This window comes from Mastigoproctus giganteus, chromosome 4 (genome assembly GCF_048544385.1).
Source record: "Mastigoproctus giganteus isolate SK-2022 chromosome 4, ASM4854438v1, whole genome shotgun sequence".
In the NCBI taxonomy this organism is placed as follows: Eukaryota; Metazoa; Arthropoda; class Arachnida; order Uropygi; family Thelyphonidae; genus Mastigoproctus; species Mastigoproctus giganteus.
Window position 1 is genome coordinate 178,941,394 of NC_143578.1, and position 25,237 is coordinate 178,966,630.

Genomic DNA, 25,237 nt, shown 5'->3' on the forward strand with positions numbered 1-25,237 from the left:
GTTCGTATTTTACACTTGAGTTAACCATCATTCAAAATTTACAGTTAGTGGTCGTGTAAGTTAATTTTTCTTACAATAAATGTTGATCCTGCATTCATACCAATGATCTTAGTCACTAATCATTGCGCCCGAAAAATAAGATAAGGCATTTTCCAAGGTCTTAACAGTCACCAAATCTAAACCTTAAGGTCTTAGCCTTAATAGTCATCAGATCTAAATCCCATCGAGAATACAACGCCTCCTGTAAAGCGCACTAATAAAAATCTTATACGCTAAGTATGTATTTATTCATCTATATACCTTCTTTTTCTTTCTTTAAATGTCTAATTTATCTTTCTTGCTTGCAGTGTACAATTACAAAGAATAAATGTTGGTGAATATCTTAAAAAAAAAAACCCTTATTTATTCTGTTCCTTCAGTGATTCCGACACCTGAACTTAAAAACAACAACAAAAAAAAGTTGTCTTATTCGAATCGGCGATAGAACTGACCTGTTAATTGATTATTTAAGGTTAGACGACAATGAATGGGAGCGTGAGCATACACACACCCAGCTTTTCTCATAAATGAGTATATTCTAATCACAGAGAGAGAAAGAAGAAACAGCTGTGAACAGGAAAAGGAGTGGAGGATTTCATTTCTGGGGGTAGTTAACCTTCTATGTTGCATACCCCGCTGTAGAGTTGTTACTACTGGAAAGGGAGATACAGTCTACATAAAACAGCAGAAATATAAACAACTAGCAAGTGAACAGATCATGAAATGTTCTACTTGAATTCAAGACACAATCATTCTCACGTGGAGTACCAGTAGCAAGGCAGCAATAAAAACGTTGCGCATATCAACAGATTTCAGAAATGAAGTTTTTACCCGAAAAGTTCATACGTGGTGCCATCTGGTGTCTAAAAGGCTATAAAATACAGTACAATAAAAATGCTTTGTGCAATAGAAATTTCTTATGATTTCCTACACATACTGGCAGTATTAATTAACCTATTTGTACAGTAACAGTAGGGACGTTACGATATCACATATCTGCAAATATTTTTATACGGAGATTTTTCGTGTATATGAAGGTAAAATTTTCATCTAAAATAAGTGGTAAAGAAATGACTTAAAAAAAAAAGTGAGATTTATTTTCAAAGTAAAAGCACTAACTATACACAGGCTTGCCAGTCACTCTGAGATTGTCCATGTCTTTTCCTTGTCTAAATACAAAAAAATAGCAAACGTTGCATCCTTCAAATCCAAAATATATTTACACGATGGTCTGTAGGTCCGTTAACGCGACACATCTCACACGCCACAGAGACAAAGTACTTAAAGGAGTTTATATTTTCCTCTGCAAAAAGGGGAATTCTAGACTCAACATTTAGTTTTGTTGAACGTCCAGGTGGAGTCTAGGAAGTCAAAAGTAATTTCACAGTGATTAAAGGTACCTTTAATAGTTCTTAAAAGAGATCCTTTAAGGCGAAAGATCGACATAAATACAGGATGAGTTTTCAGTGTTATCAGTTTTTCTAGTGCCACCTGGCGGAAAGTCTTCGAATTTTTCTATTCAAACGTGCACTCTTCGGTCTTTGGATTGATTTTTGGCGAGATCTTCGTGAATATTTCCTAAAGTTTTATATATACTTTTAAAGCTAGGCCTACTGGAAGGCTTTCGGTTCCAACATGACTTCATAAGGCTATAAATATTGCTGGGACAATGATCGGGGCACGTAAGTACATTTCCATCTTGGATGTACTTCACCACCTCCTCATGAGTCATGCCGTAGTACGGCTGGAGAGCGAAAGAAAAAATCTCCCACAGCACAACCCCACACGCCCACACGTCGGACTCCACGGTGAACTTGTTATAGAGGATGGATTCGAGGGGCATCCACCGTATTGGTATAGCGTCATGCTCGCTACCCTTGTAATAGTTGGCAGCGTAGATCTTCTGAGAGAGGCCGAAGTCTGCAATCTTTACGACCATCTCGTCGTTAACCAGGCAATTTCTAGTAGCCAGGTCGCGATGGACGAACTTCCTCTCGGACAGGTACATCATGCCAGACGCGATCTGCCTGGCTAAATTCACTAAATCGATGTGCGTAAGACGCACATCACTGAAAATATCTCCGTTACCTGTCCGCACTATGTAGTTGGTTGGTGAGCAGGAACGCAGAAACTCGTTAAGGTCACCTCTTCCCATGTACTCGAATAGAAGGCACATGGGCTTCCCTACCGCGCACACTCCGAGAAGCTTCACGATATTGGGATGGTCGAACTCTGCCATGAGACAAGCCTCGCGTTCAAAGTCGCTCTGCAGATCATCTGTAGCCTCTTCCTTTAGCATCTTCACGGCTACCATCGTGAAATCGTCTTCTTTCATCAAGCCGGGAACTTTAGCTTGAAAAACCCGCCCGAAAGCTCCCTGTCCAATGTCCCTGATGTAAATAATGTCGTTTCGAGGATATTCCAGTCTCTCGAGGCGGGGATTGAGGCGCGCGGCCGTGCGATGATAGGCAAGATTCGAAGGCAACTTGTCGAGATCAATTTCCACCTCGGCCGTCGGCGTAGCGTTGTAGCCACAGCGTTGTTTTTGAAGACGTCGGAAGCCCAAAATGACAGCCATAATTAGAACGATCCCAGCGAGACTGATGGCAGAGATGATGAGGATGAAGGTCGGGGTGAAGAGAGGTTCCAGAGGAGGTTCGAAGATATCTATGAGGTCTGTATCGGGGTGGCTCAAGAGACTACTGTTATCTGCAAGGAATGAAGATATTACTAAGCGGATTAAAGACGGCTATAATACATGCAAGCTGAACATGCTATAAGCAGCAGGGATGTGACGTGAAGTTGCTTAGGATGTTAGATTTCTCAACAGAATGAATTCCATTACTGTTTAATTGTTCAAGAGAAGAATCGGAGGTACATGCCGAAACACATCATCAGATAATTCAAGCATGCATGCAAAAAAGATGAAACGAAGCAAATATGACAAGCTGGCTTAGACTAGTTGAAGCATTAATGAAGTTAGGCGATAAGAAGTTTTGCATACCATTACACTCAGTTCATTTAATCGTGCAGTTAACATGCAACAAACTATTCAGATTGAATGAGAACTTACCACAGAGCGGAATATCACAGTGCTGCCAGCGAATCCTCGGATCCATCGTGTAGCACCAGGGGACTGGCTCCTCACCTCCTGCATTTCTACAATAGTTCTCCGAATGAAGTACTTCGGGGAATACTTTAGGAGGTCTGTTGTGGTGATGAGGCTCCTGACGAAGAAAAAAAAAAGTTTTTCACAAAACAGCTAGTGATATAACTTGATTTTTGATATTGCAGTTTTGTGATTCAAACACGCACACAAGCTTTTTCTGTTAAGGATCTTCCAGCATACGATTATAAAGATGGGAAAAATAGTAAACGCCGTCAGAAAGAATTATAAAATACTGTAGATCTAAAACAGATATCTCACATACACACACACATCAGAATAAGAAGGAAAAAATTAACGGTGATGTTCCTCTTAGTATTGTGGCGCCATCTTGAGGAGAGCAATCGCAGACTTTATTATTATTATTATTATTATTATTATTACTAGCAGAAGTAGAAGTGTTATTCACAAGGAACAAAAAAAAAAAAAAAAACACAAGTATACAGTCATTCGATTGATTGAAATCATTTGGTTGAGCTAAGTATAACTTACTTAAATACTAGTCTGTGTAATGTAAACTAGGTTTTAGCGGGCTTTTACAGCAGCATACATATTATTTATTTAATTAAGAATGAATTAAAGTTGAACAATTATTGTATATCTTATATACAAGGTTTATAATAATTTAGAGATAAAAACAGATGTCTTGCAAATCAGAAGGACAAAGTCAAGTTGACTTGCTAGATTTCCAAATGCAAGGAGTCTCGGACAGGATAATCTCCCAGTGTGAGTTGTTACTATAAAAGCACTTCAGCATCAATTTACAACATCGCAAAGGAGTTGGATAAAAGAATCGTTTCACCGAATGCAAGGAAACAGAAGTTTCTTGCCAGAGGAAGAAGGTTATTTCCACTGGCTTTACCAGCATAAGCGTGGGAAGACAGGGTGAAAGACATCTCGAAGACTATCCTCTGTGATGAGCTGTGCAGTATGACGAAGAATTTCAGTGATCAGCTGCTTTCATGGAAAAGGATGATCAAGTGACAGTTTCCTGGGGAGAATGGCATTTAAAATAGTAAAGGGCTTTACTTGCAACCTTATTCATCCAAAGATTAATCCAGTATCCAACGACCAAATGAGGCATTGTATGTGTCAGGGCGGAGGACCAGATGATTGAGGCATAAGGTTGAACTGGCATAAGGCACACTTCTGGATGTACTGCAGAATGGCAATAGCATTTGGCTCATGACATCCGACAAGCTCCTCCTGCTTTATGGCCCACAAGGCACCATATGCTTTAGCCCTACTATGTTTAAAATGACGTTCGAAAAGCAAACCTCTGTCTGACATCAGGCAAAGATGAAAGGTGATGACCAACAGTTTCTAATTTGGATCTAAAGCCGTAAAAATCGACTTTTATAATCCTTTTTGTTATTGGTAGCCGCGCATATTTTGAATATAGTTCCAGGCTAATGGAGTGTAAGTGTTTTTAAAGGCATTGAATAGGCACATACCCGTGGAGAATCACATAAGGTAGTAAGTTCGAGTTCCTCTGAGGTCGAGAACTTAATATTTCCAAAACAGATTGTGAGAATCAATGGTCCGACACCGGCCACATGAAAAGCATCGGCATTAATAAAAGCCAGGGGATCACACACACCTATCAGTATCAGCTAATAGCAGGCTTATCAAATTGCAGAGGTTTAATGGTCGGATATTATATCATTCATTTTTTTTTTTTTTTTTTATTATTGGATGTAACTACAATCCTTTTGAACTTTACAAAGTTAACTGAAACCGATGTCATTAAAAATTGCGAATGATACTAAAGCTAAGATAACTGAACAGACTAAAAACATTACGGAAGGATCATCTGTTCATATCCCTCCATATAAGTATTCACTACATAGCATTCTGACTAAGGGGGGAGGGGGGAGAGAGAGATCACAAACATGGATGATAGACGGTTTCCTCTGATCATTTTTAAAAAAAATATTTTTTTGGTATTCAATCCGCCCCATTTATAAATTTGTCCTGGACTAAAAATGCTTACAGAACTACCAGCAACAAAGGACTGTTGCTAGTAGTTCTTTCTAATAGTTATATTTTTTAAACTTAATTCTTTAGTTTTTATTTAAGAATTAAATAAAATATATTTTAAAATTTTTATTAGAGTAAGTTAATTCTTTCTAATAGTTATTTTTAAGCACTTAATCTGTTCGATATGATTCAAACCAGAGTGCAGTTAGCTTTATGAAAATTAATGTCCCATTGAACACAAGATTACTGTAGTAGACATCTAGCCACAAGACCTTTAGATAGATGGGGAGGAAGAGAAAGAGAACTGTGTCGTCGTGAGGGGAGAGGCGCTGCGTACATGTTTCGAACCTATGCAACGCACTGGGCCTCCAACCAAAGGGGATCCCTAAAATCCCCTTACTTCCTTAATATCAGGGGTGTTTAGGGACCGATAAAATTAACGTAGAGGCCTCAAAATTGACTTTTCTCTAGCCCCCACAAGAGTCCGTTATCGCATTTATTGCATATACCAAGATCTGGGTATATGCAATAAATGTTATCCCATATTAGAGACGATTTGTGATACTATGCGCCTGCCATCTCCTTTCTCTCCCTACTTTTTTTTTTTTTTTTTATGATTATGGTGCAGTAGTTAAAAACAAATCGTCTGATACTAATATACAAACAATATAATCTCAATAATTAGGGATGCATTAATAAATCGTGAATTTAAAGGCCGTTTCGTATACCTGAAAATCCCATCTCTGACATGGAGTTCCTGACTTCGTGATGTTCATAGTACCTTGATAGAACCTGCCGCGTCCTCTGATGCAATCAACTATTGAAGAAAACAAGTAAAACATGTTAACAAGTATTGAAACGCACACGTTACTGCTGACTTTTCTAGTATCACTTAACGAGTGCAAATGTGAAAATATTTAAATTCATATATACTTCCTTTTACACTCAATTTGTCATTCTTGTAATAAATGACAATTCAGTTTGATTTTTTACCTACTTGAACAGTACCCACACATCATATACCAATATACCAGATACTACCAAAATACACATTACATTTCTTTTATTTGTAAATATGAATGAAATATACTTCTTGCAGTGTTCTTTCAATATATTTTAAACATTCATTGCATTTTTAAGCACTGCCCTTCTTTGATATGGCAAAGTACTGTTAAAATAACACACCTGATGAAGAAGTACTGCTGCATGAAATCATACAAAAAAAAAAAAAAAAATCCGCTAACATGGGAAATTTCATTTCCGTAGGTGATCGCACACCAGAGGTAGAGCCGCCCGGAATCTGAGAAAGGATGCTATGGTTGACAAAGTGGAGTATCGAGCAGTGATCAAGTTCCTGCATTTGCAGGGCAAGAAAGCTCAGGAAATGAAAGCTAAGTGGGCAGAATTGTCCACCCTATGGCACTGTTAAAAAAATGGACACGGGAGTTCATTTTTCTATACCTTCTAGCCGGTTGGCTGTGTAAAAGGGGTGAAAGCAATCACTTGCTATAATAATAATACACTTAGGGAAGTGGAGAGTGAAAGACATCTGGGGGTAATTGTGCAGTCAGATATGAAGTTCGCTGAGCAGTGCAGACGAGCTGCCAGGGCAGGTCATGGAGTCTTGTCAATGATATATAGGACTCGTGCTAGCAGGGACAGGGAGGTGATTATCCCGTTGTACAAGGCAATGGTCAGGCCACACCTAGCGTACGGTGTACAGGTCTGGAGGCCTCATTTTGGGAAGGATGTAGAGTTTCTAGAACGAGTACAAAGAAGGGCAACAAGATTGGTGGGGGGAACAAAGGGTCGCGCTTACCAAGAAAGGCTAAGTTCTGCAAATTGCAGCGCCTGGAGAGTAGGCACCTGAAAGGTGATCTGATTGAGGTGTATAAGGTCTTGAATTGGTTGAGCAAGCTGAATGCTGATGGGATTCTTCCTCTTGCTTAAATTCCGCACCTGAGGGGGCATAAAAACAAATTGAGGAAAGACAGTTGTAGAGTTTATGTGCGGAAAGTTGCCTTTATCCAGCGGATAGTTGATTGGTGGAACAGACTTCCATCTTATGTTGTGGAAGTTGATAGCCAAAATATTTTTAAGGCTGAGCTGGACAGGCATTTGGAGGGGGTTTTTTTGCTGATGCTCCATAAGCTTGCTTTCTTGCATCGTATGCCTCTATTAATGCTAAAGTGTATTAACGGCAGAATATAACATTGCATCGATTAACATGTTTATGTTTTTTTATGTGCAGTTAATAAAACTGCATTCTTAATCTCTCTATTTCTTATTTGGCCTAATTATTTCTGCATTAAATACATTAAAAATAAAATTTTCTATAACGGAAAAATCGAAATAACGGCATCTTGAATCCCCGAGGGTGCCGTTATTTCGAAAGTCTACTGTAATTTTATTTATTTTTTCAAATTATATTTTTAGTTTTCAATTAATAATTTCATTTTTAGGTACTGGAATACACTCGCAGGCCGTACTGAATAAATAAATAAATTTTCTGTTTATACTCCGGGACGACCAAACGGTCAGAGGAGTTCACAAGATAGACAGAATACAAGAAACAGCACCGTATTCGGTAGTCACGGGCTTGAACCCCGGTCACTCAAGGCACGTGTACTTATGCACCCGCGCGTCTGACCACTAGGCTACGGCGGCCCGCTACGGCTACGGGCGTACTGAATAGCCCAGACACTATTCAGTACGCCCCAACACGGACTTGTCCGACTAACTTCACTAACGCATTCTGATAAAAACTTCCTAGCCTGGCAGTTCTCGCTTCTTGTGTGTGCTAATAATCAGTTTATTTCAAGAAATCCCCCTTTACAGCTATCGAGAGGCTGGTGTTACATTAAATGTTAAATACAATTTTACGTAGTAAATACAATTTATGGGGAAGGGTAATCATAAAAAAAAAAGCAATATCATTACAGCACATTGTTGTTAAACCGCTAACATTTGAGTGCTTACTTACAACTACACATATAATTAAAAACGGCATGAATATAGTCCAATATGAATGTAGGCCAGAAAAGGGTCCTTGGGCCCCAAGAGGTTTACCTAATGTTAATCCGTTACTGAAACAATAACTTCGTTACTGGGATGTTTAGTGGGTGAATCCGATGATTACTTACAACTTAATTAGGGGGAGGGGGGTTAAGTATCCGTGAGAGTGGCAGATCTGTATGTTTTGTCATTGCTTAGCTTCCGATTATCCAATGACCTCTATTTATGGATAACATTATACACTGATAATCTATTGCCCATTTAGTGGATAATAGTTTATCAATGGCCAATATCTATTATCTACTAACGATCGGAAATGGAGATATTGGTCAGAGATATTTTTACTATGTAGACAAGAATTGATTTTGGCAACCCTCACACAAAAGCAGAACGTATAGTTTAGAAGAATATATTTATCAGGATGGTCCTAAAGACACAGCTACTCATGGCATTCATCCACACCACATCGGCCTTCAGGAAGGAATCTTTTGGCGATTTTCCTATCTACAATTCAAATTTTTGGTTTGTTTTTCTTCTTGGTCACCTACGTCCTTTTCAAGAAAATTACTTTGACTTGACAATTACCGAAACACTTAATCCCTCAAATTACGCTTACCAAACAATAAAAAAAAAAAAAAAAAGCTTAAACAGGCTAAGACAATTCTTAGCCTTACAGACAAAGTATTGATCACTTTGGCAAATGAAATCATATCGAGTCGATAAGCTTATGATGAAAACAGCCTGACAAACTTCTTGCTATCATCTACCTGATTAGTTCAAATTTGTTTCCTCATTGATTTTGTTACAACAGGCATGTTCCTCCAAGTAACGCTTTCTCAGTTTATGCGTTACCTAAATTTCTACGGCTATAACGTACAAACTTGTAAACTACTGATTACAGATAGTGACATGAAATCAAAGAGTGGCTAAAACGTACCCCCCCCCGCATTTCTCGTACAATAAGAATATCTGTTGTAGTAGAAATATGTTCTGTTATTCGGTTACAAAATTTAAATTTTGCACAAGTTCCAATAACCATCACTAAGGCTGTAAGTTTTGAACCTGCGATGGATTGAACTGTGGTCAGAATACATGTATGATTAATGAGATTTCTGCTCATTACGTCCTCACTCCCTTTTTGATGAAAACTGACAATCAATCACAGATGAAGAGCTGTCAACGAAGTTTGGAACCTCGTGTCAGTAGTAAGAGCTCGCACTTCACGAAACTCAATAGTAGCAGATATTATGTCACTTTTCTCATTCATGTATTGCAAAACAGATTTACAACCAGGATTATATGGACTTCTGCAAAATTATGGGGGGAGAACTTTCGTAATTTTTAATAAAAACAGTACATTAGCAGGACGCTTTCCATAATATATGTTTGTATATTCGAATAAAGCTTTTTCTGTGGTTCTAGATTTCGACTTTATGAAATATTTTGTAACTATATGACACATGTCGACCACAAATGACGACATGATTGACCTATGTATCCATTGAAAAAAGCCACCACAGTCAGCGGCTTCAACACACAGCGTGAGGACGAATTTTAAGATAGGTTGCAATTACTTTTAAAGACTTCAAATAGCACTTCGCCTGCTGTCACCTTGGAAAATACTCATTCTAGGGAAAAGCACACTCCTATGTTAAGTCTTCCCATTTTACCGCATCATAACAACATTTAAATATTTTCTTAATTTATCGAGCCTCCACATAGAAAATTGTCTGGCAAAGGAGAATTGAGCATTAGTTACATTTCAGTTCAGACACTAATTCTGAAATATTGTTGTTTAAATGAATTCTGAGGAAGTCAGTTCTGGAGTAAAAGATTTCGAGAGCCTCTTAAGTTTTAAATATTCACGTTGTCCCCCATTTTTCATTTCGTCTGAAAGAATTCTCTCGTTGAATCCCAGGTGATGAAACAAGCAAAAAATCGTGCGGGGACAGCTTTGAATTTCAGCGCGATATCTGGTATGGTGTTTGTTATGTCAGTGCTGTCGCGCAAACTAAGTTGCCATAGCAACCCAATTGCATATTTAAAGTAGGCACGAGGAGTAGTTGATGGAATAAGCAACGAATAAGTGGGCGTAGACCAGAAGCCTGTAGATAATGCTGACAGTCGAGCAGCGGACAAAAGCAATTAATCAGAGATTATAGCCTTAGTGGTGGAAAAGGAACACCATCGATGGCCTGTCTCTCTGCTATAACCTGGCACTTCATCACGCCAACGCTGACAAGAGGTAGGTTGAATTACCACTTCTGATACGAACTACTCGCTCGTGTGGTAGCGTTCTGCAGCAGGGTCGCTAACAAGAACCTCCCACACTTGTCATGGCAGACAGATAGAGGGTTACACGATGAATGGGGAAGGCAGATAGGTAGGAGTCTTCTTGTGGAACAACAGCTGCGTCATTGACACTGTCTCCAAGTTTCTGCTATCCAAACAACGTGCTCCGACTTCACTGACTCCACATGCAAGTGTGCTCTCTTGGGGAAGCGCTACAGGCAATAATGAAGTCGCTAGGCGAAACGCCTTTGCAAAGAATGGTGAATTTCTGAACAGTGGTGCTGCTATACAAAGAAAGAAGGAATAGGGTAATCATGTTCCAGCGAAGGAGATATACACATTGCGCCTGTGAACCAAAATAATAAACAAAACATCAAAGATGTTATGGATAAGGGGTGGGAGATGGACAGTATTTTCTGATATTATTTCCTTTATGCATTTTTGAGGCACGTGGCCAACATGCATTTATTCCTCTCTTCACTACTCGGCCTTTCCTGTGAGACCAAGATTCTAAGGAATTCCATATCCTTTTCATTCTTTTTTGTGCTTTCTTATTTACTCTCACTGTAGAATTTATTTGGTGATTCCTCTCGCAGTTCTTTACGCATGTCTCACTTATTTTTCTCCATGCGCCCGTATTTATTTTATTCCAAGAGAGAAGAAGAAGAAGAAGAAGAAGAAGAAGAAAAAGAGGTCCTAATTATTCACTTTTCGAAACTTGCATACGGTGTTCAAGTGCAGTTGTTTCTAACACGGTTTCATATGGTTTCTGCATTAATGGAAATCCTTTTATTCGAGATTTCCAGTAACACAGTGGCTACCCAAATTATTTCTTCGTATATGCACTCACATTAACAAAATTTTCTATAAAATGATATAAACATTTTTCATACTTGGTTCGACAAAGGCACAGTAAGATGGACTCATTATCGACAGTAGTTTCCTGTGACATCACACTTATTTATTTGTTGAGCGGTGACGCTTCGCATAGTCATATTTTTCTGTTATCTTTCCTGAACATATAAGTTAAGATCAGTTAAGCATTTCCAGTTGCCATATACACTGTGTTGCCACTTTATTAGGTACATCCCTGCTGTGCACACAAATGGTTGTCCGACAACGTTGCAAGTCACATGACCACAGTTGTGGATATAAAAGCAGCAGAAAAACCTTTCTAGTATCAGTTAAGCGTACAAACCGTAGCAAGAATGGGGAAAAGGAGTGAGCTAACGGACTTCGAACGTGGCATGATAGCAGGTGCAAGACGTGCTGGACAAAGCATCTATGAAACGGCAGTTCTCCTGAACTTTTCACGCACCACAGTTTCAAGGGTGTATAGAGAATGGTGCAACGAACAGAAAACATCCTCCCAACGGCACTCCTGCGGAAGAAAATCGCTTGTTGATGAGAGAGGTCAGAGGAGGAGGATGGCTAGAATTGTGCAAGCAAACAGACGGGCCACAATGTCGCACATCAAGTTAGAATACAACCTTGGTGCGCAGAACAAAATATGGCAACGGACCACCAGTTGCACTAGTTCCACTTATTCAGATTACGAACCGAAGGGGGCATAAATTCAAATTAAGAAAAGACAGATGTAGAATAGATGTGCGAAAATTTGCCTTTAGTCAACGGGTGGTTAATTGCTGGAACAAACTTCCATCTGTCGTTGTGGAAGTTGATAGGTTAAATAAATTTAAGGAGGAACTGGACAGGCATTTGGAGGGAATGGTGTGATTTTTTTTTTTTTTTTTTTTTGGCTGATGCTACATAAGCTCATACACTTGCTTTCTTGCATCACATGCCACTACTACTTTGTCGCGAATGGGCTACAACAGCCGACGGCCACATCGCGTACCTTTGTTATCAATGAAGAACAAGAGCGCACGCCTCCTGTGGGCTCAGCAACACCAGCACTGGACTATCGAGGATTGGAAAGCAGTTGCTTGGTCTGACGAGTCGAAGTTCTTTGTACATTATGTTGATGGAAAGCTCAGAATTTGGCGAAAACAACACGAATCCATGGACCCGTCATGTCTGACGACTACTGTGCAAGGTGGTGGGGGCAGTGTTATGGTGTGGGGAATGTTTTCTTGGCACACGCTGGGTCCATTGATACCCATAGATTCACGTCTGAATGCCACATCGTACCCAAACATCGTTGCTGACAAAGTGCATCCGTTCATGTTGACAGTTTATCCTCAGGCAGATGGTTATTTCCAGCAGGATAATGCGCCGGTGCACAAAGCCAGAATCACTATGGAATAGTTCCAGGAACATGACAATGACTTTTTTTTTCTGCAGTGGCCCGCTCAGTCCACGGATCTCAATCCTATTGAACATCTTTGGGATTAGCAGGAAAGGGCTATTCGCTGCAGGCCTACATCTCCGTCGAATCTCAAGGAACTGCGTGACACACTTATATCTGTATGGTACTCCATTCCTGCACAACGTCTTCAGCATCTTGTTCAATCCATGCCTAGACGAATTCAGGCTGTTTTGAAGGCTAAACGAGGCTCAAGGTAGGTGTACCTAAGAAAGTGGCAGCACAGTGTATAAAAAAATTTGAAAAATATGTATAAATGAGGGCAAAATGAACTAATTAAGCCTTATGATATGGAAAAGAATACTGAATCTGCTTTTGGAATATTAGTTGATTTGTGTTATATTTACTTATTTTTTGAATTTTGGGATTAATTTTAATTTCCTGGCACATCGACTACTTAAATCATTGCTCCGGTTTCTAAATATTTTCTGGGACTCTTTCTTTATGTCTGTACCAGACCCTGTCAATAGAAGGCAAAATTGATGGCGAATGCCAATGCAATGTAATATGATACGTTTGTTAATATGATAATGCTGTGTATAACAGTGATACGATGAAGTGTGTGTGTGTGTGTGTGCGCGCGCGTTAACGGATGGGTCTCCATATGCTGGCATAAAACTACGGAATAACGGGGGGAGGGAGGAGGACCTTAACTACAGCCCCTTAAAGATACCTTTCAGAATTCCTCTAATCTCTGGCGGGCTTTGAACCCAGCCTTCTCAAACGAGTGACAAGAGGTGGATTCACTATATTAACACAAAGGACTGGGTTAGTTGGGTGTCAGTTGTCACTCACCTAACATAGGCCTCTAATACACCTCTGAGTAATGATCTTACACGATGTGTGATCTCACAACAGATTACTCCCAACTGTATCAGTCTACCTTACCATAGCCTTGCCTACATTTCTTAACTTGCATTACCCTAATGGACTTCAGTTAGGAATAAAGATAACTTACATGTAATTTCCTCTTCTTTCATATCCGTCAAGTGACTGTGTGAACACGAAAGTGTAGTGGTGTTCCCCAGGGACGGCAAAGAATCGCAGTCAGGCAAACGGAAGTGTCCTCGTGACTTGAAAAAAATTCCACGTTGCTTGTTGTCCTCCACCAACGCCCACTCATTGTAACAGAAGAGCTCTTTGACAGCTACACAGTCTTCCCTGGAATAAATATGGATAGTTAACGAGTGGAACTTGTTCATAGTGGCCAAGTCATCCTGAAATACTCTTTAAAATTACCGACTAGCATTAAGTTTTAGGGCAGAAAATTTTAAATTAATTACACTTCAATAAATGAAGGCTAATTATTCAGATGAATGAAATTTCTACCGTTAATTTTTATTGCATTGACGTGGCACACGTCATGCATTTTGGATGACGTGTGCCACGTCATACAAATGCATGACGATGAATTTTGGATAACAAGTTTACCATTAAAAAATCGAATGCTCTGACGGAATACCTTATTTGATTTTTCACTGAAATTTTTCGAGTTAAGAAAGGAGATCAGTTATTCAGGTATCAGGAGATCAGTTCTTTACAAAATTAGCAAATTTTGTAGAGAAAATAGGAAGAAAGCCGATTCAACCTTTATTACTTATCCTATATCAGGCCAAAAATCTTCAAAAAAATGTTGAAGCTTTTTTGAGACCTTAATGATTGGACCCGATTTCAAATTTATTGAATTTATATAAAGAGGATTCTTTTAATGATCTTTATATTAACACGCACTAAATATATTATCTAATACTTAAACTTAAAAAAAAAAATTAATCGGTGTGGAACCTGATGATTTTCTGGAGTATATTTTATGCTATAGAGAGGGGCATCTATTTAAAGCTGTGTACCTTGATGGACCAGTTTTCAAGAGAGAGATTTCTCCGCAGATGCACATTCCTTCCCGGTTGGCACGACCATGTGATTTTCACCTCGTCGTGCCCATTATTTTATTAATGGGATTTTTCCATCAAATTGCTGAAAAAAAAAACAGTTTATCTGAAGATATGTTTCTTTGTATGCCGAGAACTATATCATTAACATGCAGTAGGCGCTGCTGAGAATGCTGACTAAATGTATTTATAAAATCTTTTAAAAAATTGTGTAATAATGATATTACAATTTGATTTTATTTTTTATGATTTTCATATACATGTATATGAATTTTATTCTTACTATGTACTGATTGCAAGACTTGTTTCATGAAGTAAAACAAACAAAACGAACCCATGAGTTAGACTGTCAAAAATTTATATCATTTGAGTTTTAACACGTAGATTGACCAAGTCGAGGGTTGCCAGTAGGGCTTACAATACCGGGATCCCGCTCATTTTTTTCCGGTATTCAAATACCTGTATTGATACAAAAATACTGGTTTTTCGGTGCTAATTTAATAAAAAATAGTTTAAAATTTAATCATATAAAGGTTATAAAATCACCTTTATGTGATTATGACGTCCTTATCTCTACTAGCAAATGTTCGATAAATCATCGATAGGACACCGTGCAACATTGCAACCTGTCCACAATTCTCGGACAACTTCATGTCTGACTGTATTGTAACTCCCAAGTCCCGTTCCTCCACTACTGACTTTAATTCAACTCCACCAAGTGTATAAAGTTATTTTGGGGTTGCTGTTCCCCAGGTGTAAAACCTTGCATTTTGCTGAATTAAAGGATAGCTGCCACTTTTCTAACCATCCAGGAAGTCTATCTAGGTCACCCTGAAAAAGCTCTACTTGGCGGCGATCATCAACTACTCTACTGATCTTTACATCATCTGCAAGTTTAGACCTCACGCCCTCCATCCCTTCATAGATGTTATTTAAGATAATCAAAAACAACAGTGGTCCCAATATTGATCCTAGGGAACCTCGCTTCTTACATTAACCCAATCTGAGCAATAACCATTTATCATAACCGCCTGCCTGGTGCCCTAAAGCCATCGTGCTATGCATCTAAGGATTTTAAAAGTTAGCGTTAGCAAAAGCACATGATGCAAAAATGCAAGCTTATATAGCATCAGCCAAAAAAAAAAAAAAAACACCTTTATTTCACCCATCCCCTAGCTCCAAATGTTTGTCAAATTCTGCCTTGAATCTATTTAAGCTATCAACTTCTACAACGACAGATGGAAGTTTGTTCCAGCAATCAACCACCCGCTGGCTAAAGGCAAACTTCCGCACATCTATCCTACAACCGTTTTTCCTCAATTTGAATTTATGCCCTCTCAGGCGATTATTCTAAGCAAGAGGAAGAATCTCATCAGCATTGAGCATGCTCAAACCATTCAAGGCTTTATAGACCTCAATCAGATCGCCTCGCAGGTGCCTAGTCTCCAGAAACTGTAATTTGCAAAACTTGTTTAAATTTTGCAAATTACAGTTCCTTCATAAGGGCAAACCTTTGTTCCATTCACTAATCTTGTAGCCGTTCTCTGTACTCGTTCCAGCAGCTCTACATCCTTCTTAAAATGAGAGGCATCCAGACCTGTATACCGTACTCAAGGTGTGGCCTGACCATTGCCTTATACAAGAGGATAATCACCTGCTTATCCCCGCTAGAAAATTTCCTGTATATCATTCAAAAGACACCATGAGCTACTCTTGCAGACCGTCTGCACTGCTCAGAAAACTTCATATCAGCCTGCACAATTACCACCAGGTCCTTTCATTCTCTACCACTGTCAGTGTAGTATCACACAGTTGATACATTACTCTGTGGTTACTGCTTCCCATATGCAGTATTTTACATCAGTCAATGTTAAACTTCAGTTGCCACCTCTCAGCCCATCTGCTCAACTTTTCTAGATCCTGTTGCAGCAGCGTACTGCCATTAGTGTTATTAACAACCCTGCCGACCTTCGTATCATCTGCAAACTTGGACATTAAGCCTGATATACCATCATCAATATCATTAATAAATACAGAAAACAACAATGGACCCAACACTGAACCCTGAGGGACTCCACTAATAACATTAGTCCATGAAGAGTAGTGTCCATTGATTACCACTCTCTGTCTTCTCCCACTCAACCATCCCTTTATCCATAGCAGCAATTTGCCTCCAATGCCACACTGCTCCAATTTGTGCGGCGGTCTTCCAGTGCAACAGTATCAAAAGCCTTTCTAAGATCCAAATTATTCTTTGAATCCAGTTCCTTTGATTTCCCTATGATTCCAGTCTGGTCCAACTTATAAAGTAACCGCTCATGTGAGACTGCTTTGCTGAAATCCAAATAAACAATGTCGAAATTATTTTCTAAATCCAGCTCACGAGTGACCTCTCAGAATGGCTAATCAGATTTGTTAAACATGATTTTCTCTTTACAAAACCATTCTCTGTATCCTACAGAATTCCATTTCCATCTAAATGATCCTGAATTCCACCTTTGATCATTGCCTCCACGAATTTCCCTACTACGGAAGTTAGACTGGCCGGTCGGTAATTTCCTGTTACACTCCTAGAACCGCCTTTATGTTCCAATTTACACCAATCCAACGGAATCTCTCCTGAGTCCAGTGATGCTCTCATAACTAGCCTTAATGGTTCAATGCACTCACTTGCCGCATCCTTTAAGATTATAGAGTATATGCCATCAACCACAGGAGCCTTACTCGCCCGTGGGCGCGAAAGTTTTCTTATTAAATCAACATGTGAAATTTCATCATCATTAATTACATTTTTTTCAACTTCACTCTCATAATTTCTCATTGACGTGAAGGGATTTTCTTCTGTAAATATCGATGCAAAGTCTGTCGAGTTCATCTGCAACATCAGTTGGGATATCTAATACTGTCCCACGTCCATTACATAAGGGTCCGATCTGATTTGTCCTTTTGTTATTTGCATTTATATATGTGAAGAATTCCTTAACTGCACTCTTTGCTCTCTTTATTCCTTATTCCCACTCTTTGCTCTCTTTATTCCTTATTCCCACTCTTTGCTCTCTCTCCCAGACTCAGTAAAGATACTATAGTGAAAATTATACTTCGCTGAATACAACGTGTTTCTCCTTCAGAAAATGATGAACATAATTCAACCAGTGAAGACCAACATGGAACAGAACATCAGTGTTCCACAAATTATTTTCAAAATAAGAAATTGCCTGACTCCAATGTAATTTTAAAAGATGAACTGGAGTCTGAAATTAATGAAATACTTAACTATTTTTGCTAAAAAAGTTCAAAGCCTAGAAAATATGGACTGAGATAATCGTAGACGATCTCAGTCCATGTAACAGAATAGAATCTGAAAGGGCGTTTTCTGCCGCTAATCAAATATGTACCAAAATTAGATCCATTTTAAACGATCATACTATTAATTGCTTATGTTTCTTAAGAGCTCACTTTATTCAGACAGGTAGTGTGGATGCTTAAACATAACTAAAATTTGCAGTAACAATATGTATTTCTTTGCTTTTAGAATAACTGTATTTTAATGATTTTTTTTCAGAATATTTATTATTGCAATAAATGTTTATTTAAAACATGAATTCAAGTAATTACAGTACTTGTTTTCTTCATTCCTTTATTGCACCTAATTGTCATCAAAATTTATTGAGAAAAACGTTTGTTTTTGGAATACCGGTATCATAAATTAAAAATACCGAAATACCGGTATTAAGATTTTGACCGGTATTGTAAACCTTAATTGCCAGTAGACCGTTCTAATAAAACGTTGTCTGGAACCTTCTCTACAAGCAGCTTATACTTCTCATTTTTGATTATTGTGATATTATCTGGTCCCCACAACATGAATAACTTTCTCTCAAACTGGAGAGAATTCAAATTAAATTCATTAATTTCTTATGCTATCGAAATCACATTGCCTGTCACCGTCGAAATTATGGAGCTCTTTGTGGTCGCTTCAGAATCATTCCTCTTCCCTCTAGACGACAACTCCATGGGTCTCTTTTTGTTTACAATATCATAAACTCTGTTATCGATTCTCCATCTCTTCTTGCACAAATACCTTTCGCTATACCCCGTTAGAATTCTCGTTATAAAATTAATTTCTCACTGCCTGTTCCTCGTACTCATCACTTACTTGGTAGTCCTCTGTTTCGTTTTCTTCAGGAAATGAAGAAGTACAATATTGATTTTACTCTTAATCCACCTATCTATAAGAATTTGCTCCCTACTCTCTTTTCTTAATGTAAATTGTGTATATATTTTAATTCTAGTTCTATATTGATTACTACTGTTTTGTTTATGTAATTCCTAGCGTTCTCGCCTTTATTTAGGGTTTGTGTGCCCTGTGTATAAGAAATGTGTATATAAATAAATAAATAAAACCTATTCTGCAACGTTTTGTCAGGCAGGATGACAATAAATTATAACTGACGAGGATAGTCGGGTTCATGCCATTTACTTCGATCAGTCTAAGATTTCAAATAATGTGCAACCTGACTTTCTGATATATACAAAAGCCTTATACACTGAGTGGGCAGAAATCTTGGGTACCTACCTAGTAACGGGTAGGCCCACCTTACGCCCGAATAAGGGCAGTCACACAGCGAGACATTGAGTCCACTAGTTCACGAAAGCGTTCCACAGGTATTTCCATCCATGCTTGCTGCGCCGCTGTCCATAATTCCGTCACATTCCTGAGTGATGGATCCAGAGCTCGAACGGATCTTTCCATAGCATCCCAAAGATGCTCCACAAGTTCATGTCCGGTGAACGGGAGAGGCCATTCTGTGGTGGTAAAATCTGCAGAATGCTCTTCGAATCATGTTCTAGTCACCACGACTTTGTGGGGAGGCGCACTGTTCTGCTGAAAGAGTCCATTGCCCCGTGGGTGCACGATGACCACGAAGGGATGCAGATGGTCTGCAAGGATGGACACGTATCCTGGACCGTTCAGAGATGCGTCTAGACGTACGAGGTCCCAACGTGTGCCAGTTGAACAAGCCCCAGACCATTAACGACCGTCCACCTGCCTGAACAGTTCCCTTATTGACATGACGGATGGTTCGGCCAGTTTCCATGCACCCTTCTGTCCGCTTGAAATAACTGAAAACGGGACTCACTGACCAGGAGACCCGTCTTCAATCATCCAAGGTCCAGTGCCGATGTTTTTTCGCCCAGTTCAGGCTGTTTGTTTGTTTGTTTTTCGGTTTTTAGGAGAATTAGCAACTAAGGCCATATTGCTCCGGGGATATGCGGTGGTCATTCCCTGACCTTTTCGCACCCTCCGTATTTGGTGGTCACTGGCTCGAACCCCGGTCTAATCGAGAATCGTGTGCTACGCGCTGCTGCTCCTGCCTACGGAGGCGCCCCAGTTGGGGCGTAGAGGCCTGTGTTGTGGTGTTAACAATGGGACTCTGGTGGGTCGTTGGCTCCCATAATTATGCGGCTAATGATCGCCTGATGGTCCTCGTGGACACGTTTCTGGCAATCTAACTTGTTGAAGTCGGCGATGATTTGTGCCACTGTCGCTCTCCAGTTGGCTGAAACAATGCGAGACAGGCATCGACGGCCACGTTCATCTACCAACTTTCTCCTCCACAGCGCTGTCCACGATGAGATGTTATTCCGGAAATTGCGTATTTCTGATACATTCTCGATACTGTCGAACGGAAATAGTGCAATTTCTGTATCACCTCCGCGATACAGTAACCCATGCGTCTGGCACTCACTATCACCCCTCTTTCAAAGTCGGTAAACTCACGACGTTTATCCATACTGACATCGAATCACCACCGTATCCACTAGGGAGAGAGGTGACAGCATCGCGTTGCAGAGGAACCAGGTACCCCATGTATTCTGTCCTTTTATATATCAATATATGTGATATACACCGAAAGCGGCACATTATTATGAAATTGATAATTTATTCGAAAAAGTATCTAGTTCGAAAATTTTCTTAAAAATCGAGAACCTGGATTTCTTTCTGAACAAGATCAATCAGTCAGAATTTATTATTTTTTTTAATAAGCGTACTGGAATTCGGTTTTTAGAATAATACTTTAAAACTTAAGATTTTTTTTAAAAATAGAGGTAAAACTTTCCTCAATTAGTAGAAAAACTGGTGCTAATACTAATCAATATTTTGCCTAAATACATTAATTTTCACGAGAACTCGGCGAATTTAACGAAGGTTTAAATTGAGGTCTTCGATAACACTGGCCAACAAAATGAATATACGCCTTTTTTCCAAACTTTTTTTTTTTTTTTTTTTTATTATAAGGCGCCTCCGTAGCCAGGTGGGAAGGAGCAGAAGTGCGTAGCACACGCTTCTTGATTAGACCGGGGTTCGAGCCCGTCACCACCAAATACGGAGGATGTGGAAAGGTCAGGAAATGACCACCGCATATTCCCGGAGCAATATGGCCTTAGTTGCTAATGCTCCTAAAAACCAAATAACAACATAACAACATCCAAACTTTTATAAACCAGTTTTGCGCACTGATTTCAAATATGTTCTCGATTTCTTTTCTAGGACGTGTAGTAGTCCTAGAAAAGAAATCGAGAACATTTCATAATGCGACTGCTGATAATATTAATCTCAAAGCGGGAAGTTCGACTTAATCTATGGAGAGAGCTAGATCTTTAATGAGACCATTCAACTCATCTTGGTAAACAAGTCTGGCTCCGATGTCTCTTAGTTGGATATGTACTCGGCACTGGCTGAAGTTGTCAGGTCTACATTACACTCCATTTCGCGTTCTTAAGAATCTAGTCCGTGCTATGTAGGTACCGGAATTAGCATACTGTCATCGTGATGGATTGATCTCACCGTTGAATCCAAGTTCGGATAAATAACCTTATGCTTATCCTTTGCTGAGAATCCAGTTACATTCACATTACAAAAAGTAACCATCGCCATCATGGTCTTTTGGCGTACTGTATCATTGGTATAAGTAAAGTGTCATATTAGGGCCACTAGAAACCTAATTCATCTGCCCACGTGTATTACGTCCGTAAACTGCTGTCTTCTTTGGTTGATTTTTCCTGTTTTGCCGGAAGAAAAAAACCCAAGTTTTTAAAGGGAAGGAAAAACGTTGCTGTCCACGCCTGAGACCTATTAACTTAGCCGCGGAGTGAAAAAAGCCAATAAAAGATCTCCACGTCATTGACAAGATAAAAACCTGGACCTTTTCCACCTAGTGTGGGGAGGATGATGATGATGATTATAATCACTCTGCTACTCGCGCGGATCATATCATGGATATGGAAAACGGCACTGACTTTCTCCTTTTACTCATACTAATCACTTAGTCCATTAGAACAAACGCCGCAAATAATATTGGTGCCCAAAGGATTATTCTGGTCACCCAGAGGCCAGCCAAAGTATAACTTGTAAATTTTCAGAACATCTGTGATGATTGTACACCGTTCTCTTAGGAAAAGACACACATTTCGCAGATTTTTTGGGGGGATTTTTAAATATTCAAGGCATGACAATGAATGTGTTTCAATAATTCACCGGATCTTGCCCGAACCAATTTATAAGCAAATAATTAAACTGTGAAATAACAAGGATAAGATACACCCAAACAATTACATAAATATGAATGTATAAACATAATAATAAATACGTAATAATTACATTCACGTAGGTTGGCTGAATAGGTATGTGAATGGCATCATCAGTCTCATTGTGTTCATGTAATCGACCTCATCACAAAAACTAGAGGAAACCGAAAAGAGAGTTGGAATCAGTGTCCAAAGATCTATCTAGTTCATTTATTATTATTTTTTCCCCGATACAAAGTACTTGCATACCTGTGTTAGTCTCCTGACTCATGGTCATTTACACGTTATTTTATTCAATTTGGAGAAGAATATAAATGCTGCTAAACAGTGTTTAAAGTAAGGGATGGTGTGGTAAACAGCTCATAGAATTATTATAATCACTCACCTGCAGAGAGGTCTATACACAGCAATGCCACCGAGCCATTCGCACCTGGGGAAGGCATAATAGCACAGAAGTATTTCTGCTGCGCTGCGACACGGCTCTTGGAGCGAGGAGATCAACTCGTTCCATAATCCTTGGGTGATGTCTTCGTTTAAGGGATGTTCATCGCTCGTTAAGTTGTAAAAGACCAGCTCAGTGCGTTTTAAGTATTTTTTGCACACACCACCGGAGTAGGGTGAACAATAACCCAAAGCTGTGTCTGGTCTCCGAACATCTGGTTTCTTCATCTTATCCACAAATTCATCCTCATCATCATCGTCTTCCTCCTCTTCCACATCTATTAGGTCATTCGGATCGGCTGCAAAAAAAAAAAAAAAAAAAAAAAAAAAAAAGGTACTGTATTATTACATTAAATTAAATTACAGTGAAGAAAAAAATTGGCGCTGTAAAGAAATTATTGATCACGACAGGTAACCTAAAGTAGTTTAAATAAGTTCATCCCCTTCGTGATACGTTACGTAAATAAACTCTACCTTCCAGAAGGAATGAAACAACAGAAGCATCTCTTATCCATCCCTACCCCTCCCAGGAGAAGAATAATTAATTCAACGAAGTGCACATCAAAGGCGTTGCTTCTGCTTAAAAACAAAACATTAAATTTCCAACAGTAGCAAGTAATCCAATTACTGTCAAATCTTTCCACATGTGTTTGGAATGAGATGATCTGCCAACAACCTTCTCAAATGGCGCACATACACTACAACCCAATTAACGGTGGCACCGAACACAAACCGTGTTAAGCTTACACGGAATTAAAACTAATCTTTGGGAAGCACTACGATGAACAGTAATACTGTTATCATTAAACCCCTTCATTTTCACCCAATGGGGGAGGGAGGCTTCCGTTTAAACAGTAATTGCAATATTTTGTCAAATGTGTCACCGTGGGCAGATTCTTCGTTTACTTTCGGTGCCGTATACTGAAGTGTTGTGCGAACTAACACAAGACGTAATTGTAAATTAAGGAAATTAATCTTTAATAACTGCAGGTATAGCGCAGATATTTTCATGATCCAGTTTTTCATGTCCTGTTGTAACTTGATTGACAAGATAATTAAAAACTATTTTACACTGATCGACATGAAGGAGATGGGCGCCTCCGTAGCCAGGTGGGCAGGAGCAGCAGGGTGTAGCACACGCTTCTTGATTAGACCCGGGTTCAAGCCCGTGACCACCAAATACGGAGGATGCGGAAGGGTCAGAGAATGACCACCGCATATCCCTGGAGCAATATGCGTTGGTTGCTAATGCCCCTAAAAACCAAATAACAACAACATGAAGGAGATAAAAATTTCCATTCCCACAGAGTGGACGCACTTCACAAAAGTGAAATAGTCAAGATAACTTAATTGGATCCTCAAATATTTTTAATGATATATCGTGCAGTGTGCAATATAAGAATGAATCAATTTCTTTTTCATTAGTTGTTGGCGCATCGGCTTCTGTGGCCATAATGCACGTCCCAAAGTTTTTGCATTTATTCTGATCCAAGCCCGAGGCGGCATTCGAATCCGCGACCTTTGGGTTGCCAGGCTAGCACTTTACCCACCCGGCTAGCCCGGTCGGCAAATAGATTTCTATTCATAAAATTAAGTGTATTTGCTCTTACAGATTGAAATTGAAATCCATTACTAAAATAATGTCATGGTATTTAGAGAAGTAGATTCCACCGAAGCCACATAATAATGAACTGTGGCTGGCACGAAATGGAAGAACTCATTGCCATCTAGATATTTAAGAAGTACGCTAACACGGAACAGGAAATAAGCACTTACCAAACCTTGGGAGAACGTAGAGCTGAAAGTCTTTGCTGTCCGCTACAGTGGCATTTATACTGGTTATAAAGTTGGTGGCGTGGCATGTCAGCATGGTGGTATGTGTCGCATTGACGTGGAGGACGGAGTGGGTGTAGACGGGTTCTATGTTGGACATCTGAAAGGAAATGAAGAAATGATTTAACTCGTTAACAGGTACACTAAAGACTGTCAAAACTCGACAGAAAGATCCAATTTGACCAAATGACGAAATCCAATTGAGACAAAAAGTAGTTTTGTTGACCGAATTCAACTATTAAGGTGGGGTTTTCCCCTTTTAAGTCTCACAACGGGTTAGACTTAAATCCTCAATTCATTATCAGCGCGCGCTCGCGCACGCACGTACGCACGCACGCGCACACACACACACACCAAGAAAACCTCGCAAATTAAAAGAATTGCATAATTAAAAATAAAAAGCTGTGTAATTTAAAAATGAATTTCCTTATTTCCAATTTATGGAAAGTACTGTCCCAATATATATATATATATATATATAGGCTGACCTTAATTAACGCGATTAATTCGTCCCACGAGGGCATCGCGCAAAACGGAAACACATTAATCGAATATTATAATCAATAGGAAAAATTATAATTGGTCCTTGACCTTCAAGAATGTCCATAAAAAAATTTAAAAATACCTTTTAAATAACTTTTTAACTGTATACCATGTAAAAGATAA

At 39.2% G+C, this 25,237-nt stretch overlaps 1 protein-coding gene across 2 annotated transcripts in view; it reads right to left on the bottom strand.

Annotated features, from left to right (window-relative positions):
• Positions 1–1,219: 1,219 nt before the first annotated feature.
• LOC150087227 (tyrosine-protein kinase transmembrane receptor Ror2-like) overlaps positions 1,220–25,237 on the bottom strand; it is a 485,237-nt gene continuing 461,219 nt past the window's right edge. For both annotated transcript variants that reach the window (XM_090371898.1, XM_090371897.1), the window contains 6 exons: positions 24,515–24,671; positions 22,683–23,037; positions 13,777–13,979; positions 5,914–6,002; positions 3,113–3,266; positions 1,220–2,748 (listed from right to left, as the gene is read on the bottom strand). In XM_090371898.1, the coding sequence (XP_090228024.1) occupies positions 1,559–2,748; positions 3,113–3,266; positions 5,914–6,002; positions 13,777–13,979; positions 22,683–23,037; positions 24,515–24,671 (2,148 nt within the window). In that variant the 3' untranslated portion in view covers positions 1,220–1,558. The remainder of the gene's footprint in view (positions 2,749–3,112; positions 3,267–5,913; positions 6,003–13,776; positions 13,980–22,682; positions 23,038–24,514; positions 24,672–25,237) is intronic.